Source organism: Vombatus ursinus, unplaced genomic scaffold, assembly GCF_900497805.2.
Source record: "Vombatus ursinus unplaced genomic scaffold, bare-nosed wombat genome assembly UNPS02014820.1, whole genome shotgun sequence".
Taxonomy (NCBI): Eukaryota; Metazoa; Chordata; class Mammalia; order Diprotodontia; family Vombatidae; genus Vombatus; species Vombatus ursinus.
The window spans coordinates 22,675,125-22,698,789 of NW_020954598.1; the positions used below are offsets into that span (position 1 = coordinate 22,675,125).

Here is a 23,665-nt window from a genome sequence, read left to right on the forward strand (position 1 = left end):
TAAGAAAATGCACACTATTGGGGGCAGCTAGGTGGCACCATAATGCACAAAGCAATGGGCCTGGAGTCAGGAAGACCTGAGTTCAAATCTCGCCTCAGACACTTAACTAGCTATGTGACCTTGGGCAAGTCACTTAACTTCTGTCTGCCTCAGTTTCCTCATCTGTAAAAATGAACTGTAAAAGAAAATGTCAGCACCGGCCCTGAAGTCAGGAGGACCTGAGTTCAAATTCGGCCTCAGACCAAACAGTTGACACTTACTAGCTGTGTGACCCTGGGCAAGTCACTTAACCCCAATTGCCAAGAACAAACAAACAAAAAAAAAATGGCAAACAACTTCAGTATCTTTGCCTAGAAAACCCCAAATGAGGTCATAAAGAGTCAAACATGGCTGAAAAGACTGAACAACAGCAACAACATACTATTATGAGAGAGGCTGCATGATTCGAGAGAAAGTATACTGCATTTGGAGTCAGAAGACCCAGGTTCAAATCTTGACTCTGCGACTTACTCCCTGGGTGATCTTGGGCATGTCCTTTTACCTCTATATTTATTTTTCTCTTCTCTGAAAGGAGGGAATTAGAGTAGGTGATCTCTAAGGCCCTTTGCCACTCTCCATCTGGGATTTCATGATTATTATCAACTGGATCAAAACATAATTCAGAAGGAAACCGTGTTACAACATACATGTATGTATCAAGTTTCCCTTTTCTCTCCCTCCCCAAATCCTTTACGTAGAATAGTGCTAAGCCATACCTTTGTGTATATATAATATATTCCAAAGACAAATCAAACTGGTTTCGTTGTTATCTACTGCTTTTATGCCATTAATCAAATTATTGCAAAAGCTGTGGGAGCAGGATTCTAGACCGTTGACCCTAAGAAGTGGAAGGGCCCTAAGAGCACAGAACATACAATGTCAGAGCTGGAAGGACACTTAGAATGCACAACATACCATGTCAGAAAGGGATAAGAGATCATCTAGTCTAATTCCATCATTTTGCAGATGAGGAAATAGAAACCAAGGAGGAAGGAATTTACTGACCCAAGAGCACATTAGGAACAAAGTCAAGACCTGAATCCAGGTTCCCTGGGCTAATTCTACTATGCCTCCCTGTCTGTAAAGAATGGAAAAGAAGTGTGGCCTGGGGAAATCATTTGTATCCTGGGGATAAAGCCTCTACCAAATCTGTGTCCTTCCCAAAGAAAGCTCTTGGCATCTCTGCGGATCCTAGCCTTCCTGATCCCTTGTTCCTCTCTCACCACATGCCCTTTGAATTAATAAACTGTTAATCAGTTTAAATGTTTCCAGGTCATTTCCTTCAGAGCAGGCAGGCAGCCAGGCAGGTGGGTGCTGAGCTGAAGGCACTTTGTGGCTGTGCCCTTCAAAGGCCCACCCAACTGGAAGCCTAGTGGAGCAGGCCCTTAATAACTCAGAGGCTGCTGAGGAAAGTGACTCCTGGGGAGCCAGGCCTCTGCCTGCTCCTGTCCTGGAGCCACCACCTGTCTTGGTTGCTTGTCCCTCACCACCACCACCCCTTGCCAAAAAAAAAAAAAAAAAAAAAAAGGTTTTTAAAAACCCAAAACGTGCCATGCCAGATTATGGGCTGCTAGGTTGTTAGAGCTAGAATTTAAAGAAGAAAAGTTGAAAGAAGAGGGTAGGTAGGGATAGGGCAAGGCCTAAACCAAAACATCCTTCTCATTAACTTGCTAATCTGTTTCATCATTGAGGGCAGAAGCCTAAGTGGCTGAAATTCAATAGAAAGGCTTTCAAGGATATTTCTTCAGAACCCCCCTGGATTCTCAGGAACCCTTTTTTTTTTTCTTGGAAGGAGAAAAAAGAATAGAGTCAGAGGTTGGGGCCAGACCAGGGGCCAGGATGACAGATTTGTAGGGACAAGAGGACTGATTGAGCTTGAAAATCTGCCTCTTGTTGTGGAAGGCAGAACATGGTGTCTCAGAGTTGCCATGGCCCTTAGAACATTGACTTGCTCATGGTCACATGGCTAGTAAGTTTCATGGAGACAATGTGCACTCAACTCTCCTGACTCCAGATCCATCCCTCTGTACACCAGGGAACACCAGCGGCCAAGTTTTGTTGGGGGAGAGTGTGGACCTGTTCTTCCTCTGTCTCCCAGAATGAGGGGGATCAGGAGGACTCAGGGAAAAGCTTGCGGTTTGATAAGTGGCATGACTACCCCCCCCTCCTCTGGGGCTGTCATTTGAAACTCCTGAAACTCCTGTCTCTATAGTCACAACATTGACCATCATCTAATGAAGCAGTTTCATCTTCCTGAGCGCAACTAGGATTGCGCCTGCTTGACTTTCTCCCCCTCTTCCTCTCCACCACTTTCTCTCCCTCCCTCCTTCCATCTCTTGATCTCATTCTCACTCTCCGTCCCTCCTCCTTGCTTCCTCTTCTTCCTTCTTCCCTTCACCCTCCTCCTTTTCCTCCTCTTCCCACTTTTCTTCCCCCTTCTCTCCATTTTCCTCCCTCTTCCTCCTCGCCCTTCCTCCTTACTTTTCCGTTTCCCTTTTCTTCCTCCTTTTGTCTCCTTCCCATCCCCCTCCCTCTTCCTTTCCCTCCTTCCATCCTCCTCCTCCCCCTTCTCATGCCCCTCCTCTTCTCCTTATCCCTTCCTTCCACATCCTCGCTTCTCCCCACCTTCCTTCTCTCCTCCCTCTCCCCAACTTCCTCCTCTCTTTACTTTCTCCCTCCCTCCTCCTCACTCCCTCTTTCCTCCTCCTCACATCCCTTCCCTCCTCCTCATTCTTCCCTCCCTCCTTCTCCTCCCCTCTCCCTCCTCCTCACTTCCCCTTTCCTCCTCTTCCCTCTCCCCTCCTTCCTTCTCCTTTCTCCTCCTTTCCTTTTCATTCCTTCTCCACCTCCTAACTCCCCCTCCCTCCTCCTCACTCCTCCAACTTCCTCAGTCCCCCCATCTTCCTCACTCCCTCTCCCTCTTTCCCTCTTCCCCTCCTTTCCCCTCCTGTCTCCCCCCTCCCCTCCCCTCCTTTCCTCCCTCCTCCCCCTTCCCTTCTCTCCCCCTCAGACAAAGCCCAGCCTTCTCCCTCAGGAGAGTCTGCTCTGGGCACTGCCTCTCCCTGCCTTGTCTCTAATTAGCACCTCAAAGCTGCAGGTAATTGCCTCAGTAAAAAGACCACTTTTAAAGTGGCAGGAGCATCCATGGGTTTAAGTTGTTATTGTTGTGGAATTTTTTTTAGTTTCGCTAATGAACCTTCCGGGTAGAGGAGAAAGCTCAGGGCACGCAGCAGTAGCTGCCGCAGTCGCAGCCTGGCGGAGATCCGCGCCGCGTGCGCCGTTTCCTCCCTCTCTGGCTCGATCCCGGGTGCAGCTGCTTACTTGGAAACCCCTCGTGCCTGCACTGGCTGCTTGGGGTCGAAGGTTCCACGGTCAACCCTGAGAAGGGAAGGAGGGGACCGAAAGGCGTCCTGGGGAGCAAAGAGCTCCCCAGAGCTAAGCAGCTCCCAAACACCAGGCCAAAAGTCATCAGGACCCGAGCCAACTGGAAATTGGCAAACCGGCTGCGGAGAGAGATTAGTTAGTCCCTCATTTGCTTTCTGCAGAACAGCAAACAGCAAACACAGTCATGGACGGCAGTAATGAAAATCCACTGTCCAGAAAGCAGAAGGCGACAGTCCCACTGTCCTCTGCCCAATCTGATACATGGGATCCAGGATCTGGAGCCGGCAAGATGCTCAGAGGCCATGCAGCCTCCCAAACTCCGGTGAGGGTTAGGGGGTTGGCCGGGGGCATACAGGTAGTATGCGCATCCAAGGCGGCAGGTCGTCTGGCCTCATACCCTATTGCTCTTCCACTGTACAATGCTGCCCACCATGTTTTAGGAAGGATATTGACAAACTGGAGCACATCTAAAGGGCAGCAAATAGGAGTGGGGGGGGGGGGGTGGCAGACTAAAGATCAGGCTACGGGACAACGAACTAAAAGAACCCAGAATGTTTCTTTTCTGCAAAGAGAAGATTTAGGGTCACTCTGGCCTCTGTCTTCAAGTATTTGAGAATATTCTGAGAAAAAAGCAATTTAACTTATTATGCTTGGCCTTAGAGGACCAGGAAGAATGGAAGTCATTTATTGGGAAACTAAATTTTGTCCAATGTTTAAAAAAAACCCCACAAACTTCCTAGCTTTCAGATCTATCCAAAAGTATAGTAAGCTGCCTCAGGAGGCAGTGAGCTCTCGGCCCTGAAGATGTGACTGCCACCCCCTCTTCAAGTTCCTGTCTGCTCTCTGATTGCATGATAAGCAGGGGTAAAACTGCAGCCGAGATCACACAGTGTCTGTGTCTGAAGGGTGCAGTGCTCAGGTTAAGAATGTAGCAGAGAATGCCAGGCTTCCTTTGCTGGTGATTTGGACAGGGTCCTGAAGCTAGGGAGATGATAAAATCTGAAGGTGATGGAGGTTGGTGCAATGGAACAGATGGTATCAGGTCATCAGGGAATGTCGGATAGAATATGGATCCCAGAACTCAATTCAATTCACAAACATTTACCAAGCACTTACTATGAACGAGACCTAGTGCCCGGTAACATGATGGCCAGAGTTAAAATCCCAGCTCTGACACTCATTTGTTGTGGGACTTTGAGGTAATCTTTTTACCTCCCTGAACCTCAGTGTCTGCATCAGTAAAATGAAGATAGCAATAATTGCTATTGAACTTAAAAGATCAAAGATTTAGAGCCAGAAGGAAATTGAGAAGTCATCCAGTCCCTTCTTTTTTTTTTATTTTCTAGGCAGTTGGGGTTAAGTGACTTGCCCAGAGTCACACAGCTAGTAAGTGTCAAGTGTTTGGTCTGAGGTCGGATTTGAACTCAGGTCCTCCTAACTTCAGGGTTGGTGCTCTATCCACTGCGCCACCTAGCTGCCCCCTTGTCCCTTCATTTTACAGATGAGGAAACTGAGGTCAGTCCAGAAAGACTGAGTAACTTAATCAAGATCGTATCAGCAAAAAAGTAGCAAGGCCAGGATAACTCAAGTCCTCTGGCTCCAACTACTCATCCTCTCCCCAATGCATCACTTTTGTAAGGAAGCGCTAATGTCACCCCGAAATCACTATGTAGGTGTGGACTGTTATCATTATTGTTATTGCCTGAGGAGCTTAACAGTTCATGAGGGATGAGAAGGCAATGACATACATGAATAACTATGGATGAAATTGGGGCAAAGGAAGGACCCAAAGTACTCTAGGAAGATTTGAGGATGGGGGATCACTTTCAGCTGGCAGAATCTGGGAAGATTTCATGGAAGAAACAGCCCTTAAGCTGGGTGGTAAGGAAGAAAAGTATTTCCCCAAGCAGAAATGTTGAGGGCCTGTGTTCCAAGCACAGGGGTTGACCAAGGTGAATGCACAGAGGTAGGAGAGAGAGACATGAGACCGGGGAACCATGAGTATTTCATTTTGTTGTAGAGTACAGCGAATGAAACAAGTATATAGAGAGGTCAAATTAAATGTAGCTAAAGAGGTCAGGTGGTACCAGTTTGTAGGAGAGCTGGCTAAGGAGTCTGGAAACCATTTAAGGTTTAAACAAAACATATAATATCAGAGCTAAAGAGGAAAAAAAAGACTTTAGAGGTCATCCAGTTTTACCTCTTCCCTTTATAGAGAAAGAAACTAGAAACCCAGAGAAGGGAAGGGGCTCACCCAAGGTCACAAAGCCAGTCAGGGACAGAGCAGGGACCAGAACTAGGGTCTCCTGACTTCTGGTCAGATGCTCCATCTTATCATCAGATCATCCTCAAAGACACTCCTCTTGCAGCTACAGGCGTAGTGATTTCTGAATGATTTGGACAGAGCACACAACCAGATATCACATGGTAGGGAACTGGCCAGCAGTTCTGTTGCCACCTAGACAAGGAAAGACAAGAAGGGGGAACAAGCCAAGGCTGAAAGTTCATCCTTAGCTGAAGGAATCCATTCAAGGAAGTTCATAATCACCTTCCTAGTGGAAGTGGAGGCTGGTAGCACTGACAGGAGACAGAAAAATCAATAGGGTGGCCAGATGCAGATTTGACATTGGTCTGTCAGGCCCAGGGACTAACACCTCTTCGGAAGAGCCATTAAGCTGTTGGAAAACATCGAGTCCCTTTCCTCAGGTCTAAGGAAACAGATCTTGCATCTCCCTAAACTCTCTATTTACTTTTCCCCCCCAAAAAATATATTCCCACCCTCAAAGCAGGAATTTGGATATTGGAGATAGTGACTGGTTAGAATCTACGAGCCATCTTGGACTACCAGATCTAGGAGGAAATTTACAATACAGAGGTCAGATTGCCAGATCTGGAAAAACTCTTAGAACTTAGAACAGGAAATGTCGGAGCTGGGACGCCTCTTACTTAGAACACAGAATGTTTGAGCTAGGAAGGTCTTAGAACATAGAACACGGCATGCTAGAGTAAGAACAAAGGATGTAAGATGTGAATTCTAGAAGATACCCCATTTCACAGATGGGGAGATTGAGGTCCAGAGAGGGGAAGGTATTGACCCATAGTCACACAGTTTGTTAATGCCAGAGTAAGGAACCTAAGTATCCTGACTTCCAGTCCAGTGCTCTCTCTATTGCATCACAGGCATGAAGTAGAATAGAAAGGGCAGTGGGAGTCAGGAAACCTTTGTTCTCTACTGCCAGGTCTGCCATTAACAGTCTCTGGGATTTTGGGGAAGTCACAATATGAGATGATCCTCTTCTGATCCCTCCCAGTTCAGCTCTAATAGTCTGTGGTCAGCCCACAGGGACCAGAGGATTTAGAGTTGGAACAGACTTTTGAAATCAATCTAACTTTCTCATTTTTCAGAGTTTGAAATTTAGACCCAGATGGGAAGAGACTTACTTAAGAGACATCAAAAGAAACATGAGTAAGAAACATCCTCCTTTAATGTCTCTTTAGAGGTGCCCTGAGATTTTTTAACACTTGGTGATAATTCACAAACTGAATTATTTGAGATTTGGTCACCTGGAAACATAGTTTTCTGGGCCAGGGAATAATTCCCAATATCTCCCTGTGTGTTGAAATGAAGCCCTGGTGGCCTTTTTCCCATCCCAGGAAGGTGTCTTTCTGTCTGAACTGTGCCTGTTATCACATGTGCTGAAGTGTTAGAGATTCTGCCTTCTGCCTGGAAGTCAAGTGAAAGGACAGTCCAGCCACTTAGCCTCCATCAGCCACCGAAATGGGGCCCCACAGGGCAAGTGTGGAAGGATGAGTAGAAAAAGAAGGTTTGTCTGGCTGAATGAAGAGGACCCTTTTCTTGTAGTCAGAAGACCTGGGTTCCAATCCAGGCTCTGCTACTTACCATAGGACCTTAGAGCTCTTTGGGTCATTTGCCTCTTTGGGTCTTATTTTCCCCCTTTAGGGCTGCAACCTATAACCGTGGGCAGTGAGAATCTATTGTTAAATGAGTGAATTGGATTGGATACCTTCTAAGGTCCCTTTGAGCTCTGAATCCTCTGCTTCCTTCTACTACTGTGCCTTCAGTTTGGATTCTAATTCTACCCTTGGTTATAACTGTAGAGAGAGGATGGAGGAGGGGATACATTCAGTGGCACCACCAGTCAACCATGACCAGCCAGGGAAGACTTGTTCAGATGCTGATGCCCTGTCCCATAGGCACATGAAAATGTGGACACTGGGGGGATACTCAGAGAAGGGGTGAAGGCTGTTTGTAAAAACACAGGGAGCTGGACCTGTGTCATGTAACAGTATAGATGAGTTGGAGACTGTCACTGATATCTCTGCCACCTGTTGCTGTGACTGCAACCTCCTCACCTTGATGACGGGCAGAAGAATAACATAGCCAACATTTCTGTGGCACTTTAAGATTTATAAAGCACTTTGCATATGTTATCTCACTTGATTCTCCCCACTTCCCTGGGAGGTAGGTGCTGTTACCATACCCATTTTACAAATGAGGAAACTGATGCTGAGCAAAGATTAAGTGACTTCCCCAGAATCACACAGCTAGTATCTAAAGCAGGATTCGAACTCAGGTCATGTAGACTCCCAAGTCCAGTACTCCAGCCAGAAAATCCCCTAAGCAACTGCATGATAAATTCATTCTTCATTTAGTAGGCATTTATTAAGCACCTACTCTGCATCGGGTCCTGTGCTAGATGCTGGGGACACAATAAAAACAAAACAGGAGCCTTGCCCTCAAGGAGCTTACACTCTGTTGAGGAGAAACAACACACACACATAAAAGTAAACAAAAATACTTGTGATTTTGAGGGGGTAGTTGTTGAGGAGAGGTCTAGTACCCAGGGTAGGCGGTGAGGGGAAAGGGGGAGCTAGGATAGACCTCATGTGGAAAGTAGTACTGAGCAGAGCCTTGAAGGAAACTGGGTAGTCTAAGAGATGAAGGGAATGTACTATGGGCATGGGGAGTGGGCTCTAGAAAGGCACCAGATTAGGAGATGGAACCATGTCAAGGGAACAGTAATTAGTCCAGTTTGTCTAGAAGCATAAGGGGGTGCCTAATGTGTGGTAAGGCTGGCAATGCCAATGGGAGCCAGATTATGAAGGGCTTTGAATGCCAAATAGAGGCATCTGTATTTCATCCTAAATTCAATAAGGAGCAACAGCAGCTTCTAGAGCAGGGTAATGACTTGAAGAACTAAGAAATGGCACAAGCCAAGGAGCAAAGCATGTGTTCTCATGGGTGGATGGGGAGGTGGATGGAACAAATTACAAAAACCCGAAATTTCTCCCCGGCGTGATACCTGGATTCCAGCCTTGGCTCTCAAATCCTCAGTTTCCTCATCTGTTAAACAGCAGTAAGAATCCCTGCCCGCCCTCCCTTGTAGAGCTGTCGTGAGGCTAAAATGAGAATATATAGAAGAAAGGCTCTGTGTGAAGGGTCATTATTTTTCTTCAAGCTGGTTTCATGTCTCTCACCATCTCTCCTAGCCTTTCTCTGCCCTCCTTTTCTTCTAGTCTAACATCCCTGGACTTCTTTCTCTCACTGTTCCTGTCTTTAATCTGCTTCTCAATTTTCTCCTCTCTGATGCCCTCAGAGGTCCTCACTCAGAGCCGTCTCATCCATGCTAACCTCTCTTTTCCTCTAAAACTAGTCCCCTGCTGCACCACGGGCAACTCGAACTCTCCCCTGGCACCCTGCAAGGTTCCAAGGAGCCCTCGCTGCCCTCCCGTCACAAGTACCCTCCCCCTATCCTCTCCCTCCCCAGAGCAGGGTATATGGTGTGTGATGCATCACATGCAACATGCTACCCACAGTGCAAATTGTTTTGTCTGTTGCGGCACCAGGGAGACCAGTGTCACTCTTACCACTGCCAACCTGATTATCCCTGACGCCTGCCGGAGCTGACATCCTGTTAATGTAATATAGACACCACAGTGATTTTAATCGGAGCATGAAATATAAGCACTGGGCGATGGGAGACAGCATTTCAGAAGGGGCTGTTTGTGTGTGTGTGTGTGTGTGTGTGTGTGAGAGAGAGAGAGAGAGACAGAGAGACAGAGAGACAGAAAGACAGAGAGACAGAGAGAGAGAGAGAGAGAGAGAGAGAGAAGGAAGCACCTCAAAACCTCAAACAATAAAACCCTGCTCCCACGCACCAGCTATTCCACTCTGGGGGTGTTTGGGGTGAACTAGAGGGGAGGAAATCTTGCCCCTTCCCTGAATCTCATGAATGCTTCCACACTGCCTGGCTCAGATAAAAGTGAGAAGGGGCTTTTTCAGAAGAATTGGAGCTTTAGGGCCTGATCAATGGTCATTTGTAAGGCCATTCTTGACATTCAGAGCTAGACTCCAGAGGCTTATCTCAAAGGCAAGTGCCAACTTTGTCCTTCATGAGTCTTTGAGACAGGAAATTCTGGAAGGAGAGTAGGAAGATGAGGGGGACGGGCAGGGGAAAGGCAGCCAGTGCCTTCTAGATGAAGCCTCTGTACTATGTAGTAGCAAGATCTCTGGCCTGGGAATCAGGAGGTCTGAGTTCTCGCCATGGTCTAGTTATGTGTCCTTGAGCAATGCCTTCTTTGAACAAGGCCTCAGCTTTTGTAATGGAGATGGCTGGACCAGATGCCCTCGAAGCCCCACCCCCCAGCCCTGACATTCCATATTCTACGATTCTGTCACCCGTGGGTTCCAGAGGGTTTCTCATCCTTAACTCCAATGGGCCTCAGTCTGGACTGGCAGGGAGGGAAAGATGAACCTCAGTCTTCCAACTCCGACTTTCTGAGTTAGGGAGAATAGAGGCTGACTCCATTCCACCCACCTCCTTCTTTGTAGGTGTCTGTTAGCCTAGTGCAGTATTTTCAGAGGCCCCAAAGAAAGTCCCAGTTATTTCGTAAAGTACCTGGACTTTAGAAGTACCCCCCTCCCACCTAAACCCCCCACCCTGTATGATCTCGTGGCTTTGGCCACCCTGGCCCTCTACACGGCCCAGCCAGCATCATTGCTGAGGGAGAGGTTGAGGTGGTGGCATTGGCAGCATTCAGAATTATCAAGAAGGATGAAGTGCAGGGGAGGAAGGAAAACTGAGAGAACTGAAGACCCATCCCAGGGAGACTGAAGAATTTTGGGGGCTATGGAGGCAGCCTGTTGTAGTGCAAACAACACCGGCTTAGGGCAGGGAACTGAGAATCCCAGATTCAACATCTTAGAGCCACATGACTGGGTAAGTCAACTTTATCTCTCAGTGCCTCAGTTTCCTCATCTAATGGGAATAATAATCTGGACACTCTTTATCTTATATGAAAAGCCATACTAGAAATGTTGTTACTGCTCCCCATTGGGAGAAGAGGGAGGAGCCAAAATGGGGTGCCTTCATCTCCAAGAGAAAGAAGCAGGGAGAAAGGGAGGTGGAGGGTGGCCTGGGAGGCCTGGGGTGGCTGGGTCACAGGATGTCTGTCTCTGTCTCTGTGCCTATTCCTTTGGCGATTACTGTGTGATGGGTTTCTGTGCACAGGTCTTTTCCTTGGGCAGGTCTGTGAGGAGGCCAGGCTTGGGGCCCCATCGTTCTGGTTCTGAGGGTCCTTGGAGAAGGCCTTCTGTCTCTGACCTAGATCCCCACCTACTTTTGCCCCTGTCCTCAGCAGGGTCAGACTGTTCTTAGGCTAGGCCTCTCCTTGAACAGGGGCCTCAGGAGTCCTGGCTGTACAGGTTGAGGAGTTGCTACTTCACAACAAATTATTTTATTCGGCTGTTTCCCAAAAAAAAAATTTTTTTAAAAGCAAGAGAGAAAAAGGAACTGGCAGGGGGGAGGGGAGTGGAAGAGAGAAAAATTACTCTGGCCACATCAGACTGCCAGCATTAACCCCTGGGAGTCTAGCCCCTGGGGCTGCTGCATGTATACCATGCACTGCCTGCTGCCTTCCTGCCGCAAGGACACCCTGGGGAATTACTAGCAGCCCCAGGAACTTCCCAGACTCCCCTGCCCCTTCGCTGGTCCTCTGGTCTATTTTTCCCTCCCTCCCTCCCTCCTCCCCTTTCCTTTTCCTCCTCTCCCTCCCTCCCCTCTCCTTATTTCTTGCTGTGTGGCTGCCTGTTTATCTCTCTCTCCATCTCTCTGTCATTCTCTCTGTCTTTCTCTTTCTTTATCTCTCCCTCCCTGTCTTTCCCTCTCTGTCTCTCTCTTTATCTCCTTCCCCGCCCCCTGCTCATTCTTCCTGTCCCAAGCTCTACCCCCACCATCCCTGCTCCACTACAATCCCTCTCCTGCACCCACCGGGTTTGACCTTTGTCAAAGCACCTGGCTTCAGATGCCCAGGTGCTGATGCTAGAGGCACAGACGCTTAGAGAAATGTTTATCGACCCACACAGAGAGACACACACAGAGACAATACAGTAACACAGAGACACACGTGTACACACACACACACACACACACACCCTCAGAGGCAGCCTACTGCAGTAGAGAGGGCCCCGGGTTGGGTTCTAGGCCTGTCTCTGCCATGCATTCTATGTAACCACTATAGCAGGTCTTTCTTCTCTAGTTACCTCCTAAAATGAGGTCACAATCCCCACCTAGCCCCCTTTACAGGCTCCATTGATTTGAGGATCCTCTAAAACCATTTGTCTGGGGATGGGGGAGAAGGGGAGGAGACAAAGGGCTGTCCTTGGCACTCAGGGATTCCTTCTTCTACCCAAAGTAATGAGAAGCCACCCTCCACAGAGCAACCAGTGTCCACTGTCCTGGAAGCTCTGGGATATAGGCAATAAGAGAAAGAGGATCTCCGAGCTCATCGATTGAAAGAATAAGGCTCCAAAGGCTCGTAGAAGCCAGTGAGTCCAAGCTTCTCGTTTTGTAGAATAACAAATTGAGGTACAACCACCATGGGAGTCAGTGGCAAAGCTGTAACTTGAGTCCAGATTTCCTGACTCCGTTCTCCATCTCACAAATCCCAGTTTATTCTATGCAAGGTTCTGGCCAGCGGCTGTTGGGAAATGGGGAAGCCTCAATTCATGTGACCTAAGGAAGTCAGAAGGGAAGGCAGCCCCTTCCTCTTTTCCCGACATACCTCACTTTCCCCAGGAGAACTGCTCTCAGACATAAATGTCTGCCTTTCTGTCTTTGTCACTACACTTGTGTTCACTGAAGGCAATTTGAAATGCACTAGGAAACTCCAAATTTAAAGGAAGCCTGTTGGGAATTACTCTGTGAAATTAAGAATCCTTATGTAAAAGGTGAATTATGCCTGAATTTACCTTCTGATTTTCTGAGAGGCAGCATGGTACAGTGGAAAGAATAGCAACTACTATCTGTTCTAAGGAAATATAAACTGGACCCAGAGTTAGGGAGACCTGGGTTGAAGTCCTTCCTCCAACAATTACTAGCTCTGTGACACTAGGCAAGTCAACTTTGCCCCTCTGCCTCAGTTTCCTTGGCTGGTATATGGGCATAATAATATCACCTAATTTTCCAGGTTGGCATTAGGATCAAACGATATAATATAATTTAAATAAAATACTAAATAATTTAAGTAAATTAATACTTTAAATATTAAATAAATAAAATAATATTTAAAAGTCTTATAAACCTTAAAGCCTGGAAAAGACCTTAGAGGGTCCTCTAACCTAACCTTATTTTTTCATAAGAAAATAGAGACCCAGAGAAGTTAAATGACTTCCCCAAAGTCACCCAGCTAGTAAGCAGCAGAGTTTGGATTTGAATGAGGGTCTTCTGGCTCTCACTCTACCCAAGAAGGTCAAAGTCAGAAAGAAAGATCCCATACATCAGCAAAGTCCAACATAGTGAAGATTGTGGTCCAGACCACAAAGATTATTCCTATGAGGAAAGAAAGCATTCCCAGACCCACAAAGACTTCTCCCCATCTACAGAAAGATGTCTTCCTTAATAAGGACAACTTTCCCCATATCTCAGGTTGGGCTCTAGTTTGAGAGCTTAAAATGTGTTGACTAGAACTGGAGTTCTTTAACCAGATCACAGCATAGTGCCACACTCAGACTGGGCTCTGGAAGTCCTCACCAGTGTATTAGATCCCTGAAACCTTAAGACTATCACCAGATTCTGCGGATGCCAGACACTTGGAGAAGTCCAGGAATGTTTGATGTTCTGGTAGTTGACCAGATGACCTTGGCTCCATTTCCACTTATCTACCTGGCGACCACCACTCCCTCTTAGATTTTAAAGTGTGCTCACAGGTGAAGAGTTGGATAATATCTTCCATGTGAACCATTCCATGGGGACTGATCTAATTCAAGAATCTCTCTCCCTGCCCCTGTGATCCCTGGACACCTAGACAAGGGCATATGTGGTTTAAGGGAATCCTGTGGGTAGTTATTCTGTGGTCCAGACCACAAAGATTATTCCTATGGGGAAGAAGAACATTCCTAGCTCCAAGAATCCTCAGATCCTCAGATCTCTCCAGGATTATAGTAACCAAAGAAAATTATGGAAAGAAGGAAGTTCCTGAGATCTTGTTGAGTACTTCCCTATATCAGCTCTGCCATGGAAAATGGGAAATCCCACAATCTGAGTTGTAAGGGCTTCAGAGGGTAACTGAACAGGAAGCCCCTCTAACCTCCTCTTCAAGACCCTCTGAGTACCTCCTGAGGGAGCCCATTCCACTTTGGGATGACTCTCCTTGTTAGTAAATTTCTGTTTTCATTAAGCTGAAATTTGCCTCTCTGAAGCTTCCACTGGCTGCTCCTAGTTCTCTGCCCATTGGGGCCAAGTCTAATCTTTCCTTCAAATACATGAAGGCAACTATCAGATCCAATCCCATGCCTTCTCTCCTTCAGGATAAACAATCTCAGCTCCTTCTACTGATCCCTATATGGCACAGTCACCATGTTCATCATCTCACTGTGAATGTGCTCCAATTTGTCAACATCCAATTTAGCGTTGCCTAGAACAAATTGTAGTTCTTTAACTAGATCACAGTAGAGCAAAACTCATATCTCTCTCATTCTGGACACCATGCTTGGTTATCATAGGATCATGGTCTTAGTGCTGGAAGAGGCCATAGAAGCCATTAAGTCTAATCCCTTCATTTTACAGTTAAAGAAACTGAGGCACTCAGAGGCTAAGTGATTTATGTGGGTCACACAGCTAGTAACTATGTCTTAATCTTAATTAGAGATCACATTTGCTTTCTTGGCTACTGTTATAGACCAGGCCTGATTCAGGATGATCTGGTGCTTCAGGCTCAGAATTGTAACAAAATGAGATAGCAGTAGACCGTCTAGCAGTTAACAAAAGATTTTCTTAGCCATGGCCTGGGAAAGGATACTCAGCAAGGACACAGCACTGATTTCATTGAGCATAGCTTCCCTACCTTTCTGTATTGGCCATATTGGCAAGCTGGTCAAGACTGAGAGAGAAACTCCTGCCTCCTCGTGGCTTTAGTGCTTAAGCCATAAGGAAGCTATATGAGTGCTCCGAGTCTTTATCCTATAAATCACTTAAGACTCCAGAATGGTTTTAGAAAAAAACTAGCCTAGCCCCCATGAGAGATCTCATAGCATGGCATACTTTTGTCTAATATTGACCTTAAGTCCATGAAAACCACCAGATTTACACTTGTCTCCCCCATTCTGTACACATGAAGTTGGTTTTCTTGAACCTAAATATGAGATTTATGTTAAATTTCCTCCTATTTGGCCTATTGATCTAGTCTAGGGTGGGGAACCTGCGGATCCAAGATTGGATTTAGTCAAAGGGCCACACTTGAGGACTTAGAGGGCTACATGTGGCCTCAAGGCCACAGGTTCCCCACCCCTGATCTTGCCTGTCAAGCTCTTAATAGATCTTGGCTGACTCTGTCATCTACCTTGTTAGCTTTCTCTCCCAGCTATCAAATCTAAAAATTTGATAAGCATGTTGCCTATGCTTTCATCTAAGTGATTGATAAAGATGTTAAGTGATATAAGGGTAGGGATAGGTCTCTGAGACACTCTGCTGGAGACCTCTAGGTTGACATGGACCTATTAAATATTACTCTTTGGATCTGGTTTGGAATTATGCCTAGCTGTGTTATCCTCTCACCTACATCTCTCCAGCTTGTCCAGAAAGATAGTGTGAAAGATTTTGTTGAATGCTTTGCTAAAATCTCTTTACTAGGTCAATGGTATTCCCCTGTTTTTACCAGTCTATTAAAAATGTCAAAAAAAAAAAAAACCAACTCACCTCAGCTCAGTTGGGTAAGACCACTTCTGAGCCATTCCTGAACTCCAGCCATCAGACTCAACCTCTTCTTTCCCACCAGAACCTTAGACTCTGACCCTGAGACCACCCTGGGACCTGGCTCTTTGGTGGGTGAACTTTCACTTTCTCTTGCCCAGACCCAGGTTTTCACATCATTTTTAGCCATTTCCAAACTATGCCACCACCTTCCCTCTCCCCTTTCAGTCCTTGATTGATATATTGCCTTCTCCTTCTAGAATGTAAGCATCTTGAGGGCAGAGGCTGTCTTGTTTTCTTTTGTTCGTATCCCTAGTGCTAGGCATAGCTTGTGGCACCTAGTGAGCACTTAATAAATACCTTATCAATCAATTAATCAACATTTATTAAGCACTATTGTGTGCCAGGCACTGTGCTAAGGGCTAAGTTATCATTCATTCATTCACCTATTCTTAAGATAATGGTTCTTTGTGAGTCTCTTTCCAGGTAAACTCCAATCTTTGCCAGGAAGCAAACTCAATTGCACCAAAGGATTTGAAATTTACCCTTTTCCCTTTTTTTGAAAATCAAGACATTTGCCTGTCTTGGTTCCTGCAGCCCATCTCACAGTTTTCTTTCTTTTTTAATGTTCTGTTGCCAGCGTTTGCTTTTTACACTACAATCATGGTGGCAACCCTGAGAGTAGGTCTCAGACTCAGGACAGCTTGGGTTTAATTCATGCCTCTGGCACATACTGGCTCATCCCCACTGCAAGCCAGATCCCCTCACAGTGCCCCCAGGCAACTCTAAGTCAAGAGAACATTGGCTGATGTGCATTGATGGAAGGAGCTTCTTCACACTGAGATCAAAGAAATCATCGATGAAATCATTTCCCAATACACAGGCTGTCCCCCTTGCCTACAATGTTCTCCCTCCTCGCCTCTACGTCTTAAAATCCCTAGTTGTCTTCAAGGCTTAGCTCCAGTCCCCTCTTCTACTTGAGTCCTTTCCTGATTCCCCACCCCTGCCTCCCAATTGTTTGTGGTCTCCTACTCACCTGAACTAACTTTTTATTGGAGTTGTATTATTTTGTATTCGCAGTACTTATCTATATAAGTGTACCACCCCCCCCCACACACACACCACATATGCACACACCAGTCAAATGTAAGCTCCTGGAGGGCAGAAGCCATTTTGTTTTTGTATCCCCAGTGCCTAGCATTTAAATGCTTGCTGAACTGAAATGAAATGAATTCGATTGGATATATACTAAACTCTTTGGAGCAACACTTTTTGGAGTAACAAAAAACTGGAACCAAAGTAGGTGGCCCTTTATTAGGGAATGGCCGAAAAAAAAGTGGCATATAAATGTAATGGAATATTGCTGTGCCATTAGAAATAGTGGCTATGAATCCACAGAAACAGGTATTTGGAGCTGAGTGAAGTCAGCAGAGCCAAGAGAACAAAAGATACAGTAGCAACGATAATCATACAAACAAAAGAAAGCCGCTAAAAAAAAGGTAGACTTTATATTACAGGCAAAGTTTGGTCTTGGTTCCAGAAAATGAATAGTGAACCACAGCTCCTTTCCTGGAGTAGAGGGGGTGGTGGACCACGATTGCAAATGGCTGCACATGCAATCGGCTGAAAGTCAATCACTGCCTGTCTGTCTGTTTCACTTAACGGATTTTCTTCGTTATAAGAAATGATGCTTTTGAGCTGGGGAGGAATACTGGGAAGCCATATTAGTGAAAGGGAAAAAAGCACCCGTAAAACTTTTCTTTTGGAAGAAAAAGAAGGGAATTTGGAGTTAGAGGACTTGTGTGGAATCTCAGTTCTTTTGTGTGTGTTTGGGCAAATCATTTCCCCTCTCTCTGTTTTCTCCCCTTTAAAATGAGGTGTTTGGACTAGGAGACCTCCAAGGCGCCAGGTTCCAGCTCTAACATTCTGTTCTGATCTAAGCTCCCAGTCCCTTCAATCTCTACCCCATTTTGTTGTTGCTGTTGTTTGACGTTCCTCCTGTCTCCTATGGAGAAGGAGAAACAGATGTGTGACAGATGTGTTCATTAGCAGAATCTTCTGCTCTTTTCTAGTGGTAAAGAAGGAAAGCCAGAAAGTAACTAGGGTAGGGGATCCGAAATTAAGGAAGACCGTTGCATTCTCCCCCCTTAAAAACAGTTGTTTAGAGCCTTGGAAAGGAGGACTTTCTAATATCTGCCTCTTGTCCTAGAAAACTTGTAATGCGTTGAGTCAATCTTAGATATAAAGATGGTGGTCCTAGAATTCCAGAGTTAGCAAAGGTTATACCTAGATGAGACTTTAGAAATCAACTAGTCGTCAGGGGCAGAGTATTGAATGTCATGTCAGATATCATCGATGCATTTGTTGATTTCTCTGAAAGGGACTTTTTCTTTCTCATTCTCAGTTATGAGATGGGTAGAAGAGAGAGATATTTAGAAACAAAGATGATATAAAAATAAATTATGTCAATAAAAATAATTATGAAAAAAATCAACTGGTCTAACTACTTCTTCTCCATTTTGTAACTGGGGGAACTAAGGCCAAGAAGGAGTAAAATGCACCAGTTCATCCAGCAAATTAGTGGAAGAGCTGAGATTAAAACTCAGATGTTCTGTCGACAGGATCTGTTCTTTGAGATTTTTCTCCAGTAGTGGGAATGGGCTATAAAGAGCCATCCACATTCTCCTTACTGGAGCTACAGGCTCACCCCTAATCTCTTCCACAGACTGAGCCCCTAGCCCTAGTCGCAGGCTGCTCCCTGACCTTGTCCACCCATTGACCCAACTGCAAACTCAAACAAAAACCATGCCCCTGGTCAGACTGACCCCTAATCCTAATCCTACACTGACCCTTAACTATAGCCCCAGGCTGAACCCTAAAACAGCTATCTCATAACCATATGCCCTTGGTCACAAAGGGAACCAGACAAATCGTCTCAACCCTCCCCCTACCCACCCTGACCAGGTGATGTCCAGAAAGAATAAGATAGATTAGACTGTAAAAAGGCCTTAACCATCTGTGAGGACTAAGATATAGTACAACAAGTGGACTCAGGGGGTTGTGAAATCTTCCTCTAAAATCTTTCAGGGTAGGCTAACACCTCCCCTGGCAGACATTTCTTTGGATTTGATTAGGAACCATTGAGGCTGGAGTCTCTGGATTGAATTTCTCTTTTGAAAGGGCTTTGAGATCCTAGGGTTTGTTTATTTTTAAGCACCATATAAATGGACTATATACTATTAGATCTAAAAATACAAGCATTCCTCTTTTTTATGCATTCCTGAAAGTAGTGTGAGCATGAATCAGAATTTTGTTAATCAAGTTCCTACCTCTTTGCTCATGATTTTTCCATGTTTCTCTTCATTATTGCTCCATCTGCAGCCGACAAGGGCCACCGCCCATTCTTATCAGGTTGTCCTGTAGCTGTAAATAAAAACTTAAATTCATTGAAATAAGCCCTTTCTTGAAGCAGAGAATTCTTTTATAATAAGAATCACTTCTCCTTCAGTTCATCTGTTTTGTGGGGAGGGGAGAATTTTACACAGTGGGCAGAGTGGTGTTCACCTGTGGGTAGCCTGTGAGCCATGCTCACACCTGTGTCAGGGTGGGGATGATGGGGTGCTTGGGTGCCTGTGCTTGGACCCCAATTTCTCCCTAGCCTCAGAAACACTATTCCTGACAGTTTCCCTCCAGCCCAAGGACCCTATCTCTGGCAATAACTCATGAGTGGGCCCAGTGAGGCAAACTATTTCTCCCTGTTACAAGAACAAGCTGACCTCTGTAGAACTTCCCTCGTATGAACAGGACTGTCTTGTACCAGCAGAACTATCAAGTACTGATGCCCACGGTTACTGTATACAATCCAGAGGTCAAGCTATAGATGTCAACTCCCAAAGCTATCTTGTTACAGACATAACAGACCAAAAATATACCCTTCAGGAACCCTCTCTTCACCTCCCCATGGTTTCCAGTAGTGAATGATGTAGTTATCTGTTATCATTTAATTAGCATACTTGGCACATAATTCACTACTTTTCCTATGTAAGCTTTAGCATCATTCTTGTTAGGTTGCAAGTTCCCTAAGGAGCTCTGCCCACCATGGTAGAATTCCTCAAGGAGCTCTACCTGCTGTATAGCGTAACAATAAATCTTTGCTACCTTGACTTAAGGAATGCTTGAGGCTGTGAATTCATTTCAGATGGCCCCAGTCCTATACTCCGCTCCTTGAGGAGTCTAAATCTCTCACACCACAACAGGGAGACGTGATGGCTGCTTTCCTTTCTAGAACTTCAGTCACATAAAGAAAGAATATTCCATTTTAGCATCCCATGATTACTGTCTTCCAAGACCTGAAGATCTGTCAAGGCAGGAGACTTGTTTTGCTTGGCTCCAAAGAACAAAATTAAGGGCAAAGAGTGGAAGCTTATACCTGATGTGAGGAAAAGCTTCCTAGCCGTGCTAGCCAACGGTGGACCGAGCTGCTGGAGGTGGTCAATTCTCCCTCACTGAAGGTCTTCAAGTAAAGGCTGGCTCACCCCATGTAGGGAAAAAGAGGCAGGGAAGAGTAGGTTGGATTTGATGGTCACTGATATCCATTCCAACTCTGAAATTCAGTGGTTCTATGGAGTCAGGAAGCCTACGTTCAAATCCCTGTGCTCACTTTCATAAGCTGTTTGCCCTTGCCCCTTATCCCTCTTGAGCCTCAGTTTCCTCACCTGTAGAGTGGGGATTATCACACATTACCTACATCACCGGGCTGTTGTGAGAAAAAATGATTCTTAACTCTTACAGCACTACAGAAACACACAAGTTATTTTTAAGAAAAATTAAAAAATTCAGAGATCCAAAACCCCAACCCAGAAATGTATATTTCTTTTCTGTTCTATCCTGACTTCCTTCATCTTCCTTTCTTCTCCAGATCTACAAGGACAACAGAAACTTGTTTGAGATCGAGGAGAATGTCCCCCAGAAACTTGTGGAGAAGGTGGCAGGAGATATTGAGAGCCTACTGGCCAAGAAGGTCCGGGCTCTGAAGGTAAGAAGAAAGAAAGCCTGTCATATTTATTTATTTGTTCATCTCTTGGTTTATTTGTTTATTTGGCACTTTTGAGGTTTGTTAAACTCAATATATATTATCTTATTTTATCCTCACAATGACTCTAGGAAGTAAGTGCTATTGTTGTACCCATTTTACAGATGAGTCCCAACAACTGACTAAGCCAGTGCTTTCCTCTCTGCCAATCCCTCCCTTCCATGGAATCTATTTCAAGGTCATGGCTTCCAGGGGTCACTTTGGAGGCCATGAGGAGAAAACTGTTCATTTTATTCCTCAGGGTGGGAATGAGCATGTGCTTAGACACAGTTGTAATTGATGCTGGAAACACATGTTCTTCTCTTGTCATGACATCACTGGGGGCTGTTTTTGAGGGCCTTAGTCTCTGATGACTGAGAAACTGGGCTGTTGTTATTCCAAGGGACCTGGGTAGGAGCCACTGGTCCTGGTTCTAACAACTCAACCATCTCTGTCTTTTTCTGGGTCTCGGTTTTTTCCGTGAAATTTATGCCTGCCTTATTATAGGCTTTACTGTGTTGTATCAATAAGAAAATGTATATAAAGTATAAGATGCAAAAGTATGAACATGCGAAAAAATGCATTAGATCTCTCTGATAAGGGTCTGATATCTATGATATTCAAGACAATAAAAAATAGCATTGCTATAGCACTTTAAGGTTTGCAGAGCAGTTTAGATATATTGTCTCATTTGCACCTCACGACCACCCCAGGAAGGTACATACTGTTATTATTCTCACTCTACAGATGAGGAAACTGAGGCAGACAGCAGTTAAGTAACTTACCCAGGGTCTAGTATATGACCATTTTGGAAACAGCACAAATATATAAAACTAAAAGTCGTTCTCCAGTAGATCAGTAGGCAAAAGATATCAACAAGACTTAAAAAAAATCCTGCAAATTCTCATCATATGAAAGAAGGATCCAAATCACCAATAATAAAAAAATGCAGATCAAAACAACTCTGAGTTTTTATTACTTCACCCCTAGCAAGTTGGCAAAAATAACAAAGGATAAGGATAGTCCCTGTAGGTGGGGATGTGGAAAGGCAGACGTTCTTGTGAACTTTTGATGGAGTTGTGAGTTGGTCTGATCATTTTGGAAAGTGCTTTGGAATTAAGCTAAGAAAGTCATTAGAATGTGTATACCCTTTGACCTAGAGACACCACTGCTAGGTGTATACCCCAAGGCAATCCAATATACACCAGGAAGAAAGGAAAGCTAGGTCTCCCTGACTCTAGGTCCAGGTCTCTATCCACCGAGCCACGTTTCTGCCTCACCAAAATATTCATAGCAGCACTTTTTGTAGTAGCAAAGAACTGAAAAGTATAAACATGTCTGAGAGTTTGTCTTCAGTACCACCCCACCCCCAGCTCCCATTCATGACTTTCTCAGCGTCCCCCATCTTTGCACTACCATCAGGGAGGAACACTTGTTTACATTAGTTACCACGAGGTAGGGGTAGCTAAACCTGTAGCATTGCCCCACCCCCTTCCAGGCGACATATATTTTGAAGAGAAGCCGGCAAAAGTCAGTGCTTACTCTGAGGAATGCTAGTGTATACTATAAAAAGAGCCCCTACTCTAGAATCTATGGATCTGGGTTCAGATCCTACCTCTAATGCTTACTACCTATATGACCTTGGGCAAGTCACTTAACACTTGTGAGCCTCAGTGTCCTCATCTGTAAAATGAGAATGTCAGACTAAATGAATCATGAGATCTCTTCAGGCTCTCAATCTATGATCCATGGATCCCTTCAAGTTCTGTACCTCTAAGTGCTGAAATCCAAGGAGGATTTCAGGGAGTGAAGGTGGGTTTTTTGTTTGTTTTATGCAATGAGAGGAACCCTCTGAGCCCTCCCTTCCCCCCTTTTAGAAACAATAGTAGCCTAAAGATTTTGCTAGGCATATTTGCTCATGCCCGCTCATTTTTCCTCTCTTTCCCAGTCACCATTGAAACCAGACCTCACTGTCCAACTCCCCAGCCCTCCAGGGGTCTCAGCTTGAGGCAAACCCCACATTAGGCATGGTCTCTGCCTGTCATTGGATCTGAGGTCATTTCATTTTCCAAGAATGGAGGTTAAGACATCACAACCAGAGAGAAAGAAAGAAAAAGTCATTGAGTAAATATTTCCCTGTGTGCACATGGCAGCCCTGAGGACTTTGGGCATGATGAGGGGGAGGGGAAAGACAAGAGGCAGTTAAAGGAAGGGGCCAAGGAAAACTTAGAACATAAAGACAGAGGATGCCAGAGCTAGAAGAGCTCTTAGATTCAATCTAGTCCAACTCCTTCATTTTACAAAAGGAACAACTGAGTCAGAGGAATGACCTTGACCAAGATCACGCAGATAGCAGCAGTGATGGGACCCGAGCCCTTTACCCCGTACCCTACTCCCCCCTCTTCCCAGCCAGGGCTCGGACCAGACCTGCTCCCACATCTGCTTTCCCATTTCTAACTAACAGCAGGGATGGTACTGGGGCGAGGGGAGGGGGCTGACGACCATCAGGAGCAGGAATGCAGGTCATGAAGCATGACAGAAACAGCAGGAGAGAAGAGGAAGATGATGAAAAGTGAAATGTCAGGCTTTTCCACAGGCTTCTCAGGCACTCCCACTCTCTCTGTATCTTTCTCAGTTCCTTTACCTCTGTCTCTCTCCCTCCCTATCACTTCACAATCTCTCTCACACTCTCTCTTTCTTCTTGCCTTCCCTATCTCCTGAAACACGCAGTCTCTCCATCTCCCTTTCTGTCCCTCATCCTCTATGTCTGGTCCTGGTCACCATCTTTGTCATTCTTCTATCTTCCCTCTGTAAGTCGTTTTGTCTCTGTCTTTCCTCATCTCTTTCTCTTTTTCAGTGACACCATTTGTCTCTCAGAGTCTCTCCTTTCCTCCCTGTCTGTCTGTCTCTCTCTGTGTCTCTCTCTGTGTCTTTGTCTCTCTCTCTCTCTCTGTGCCTCTCT

The 23,665-nt window shown here is 45.5% G+C and overlaps 1 protein-coding gene across 10 annotated transcripts in view; it reads left to right on the top strand.

Moving 5' to 3' along the window:
• The window catches only part of CACNA2D2 (calcium voltage-gated channel auxiliary subunit alpha2delta 2), a 447,618-nt gene that overhangs the window by 204,451 nt on the left and 219,502 nt on the right, over positions 1-23,665 (top strand). For all 10 annotated transcript variants that reach the window (XM_027837173.1, XM_027837170.1, XM_027837171.1 and 7 more), the window contains one exon: positions 20,551-20,667. In XM_027837173.1, coding sequence (XP_027692974.1) covers positions 20,551-20,667 — 117 coding nt within the window. The remainder of the gene's footprint in view (positions 1-20,550; positions 20,668-23,665) is intronic.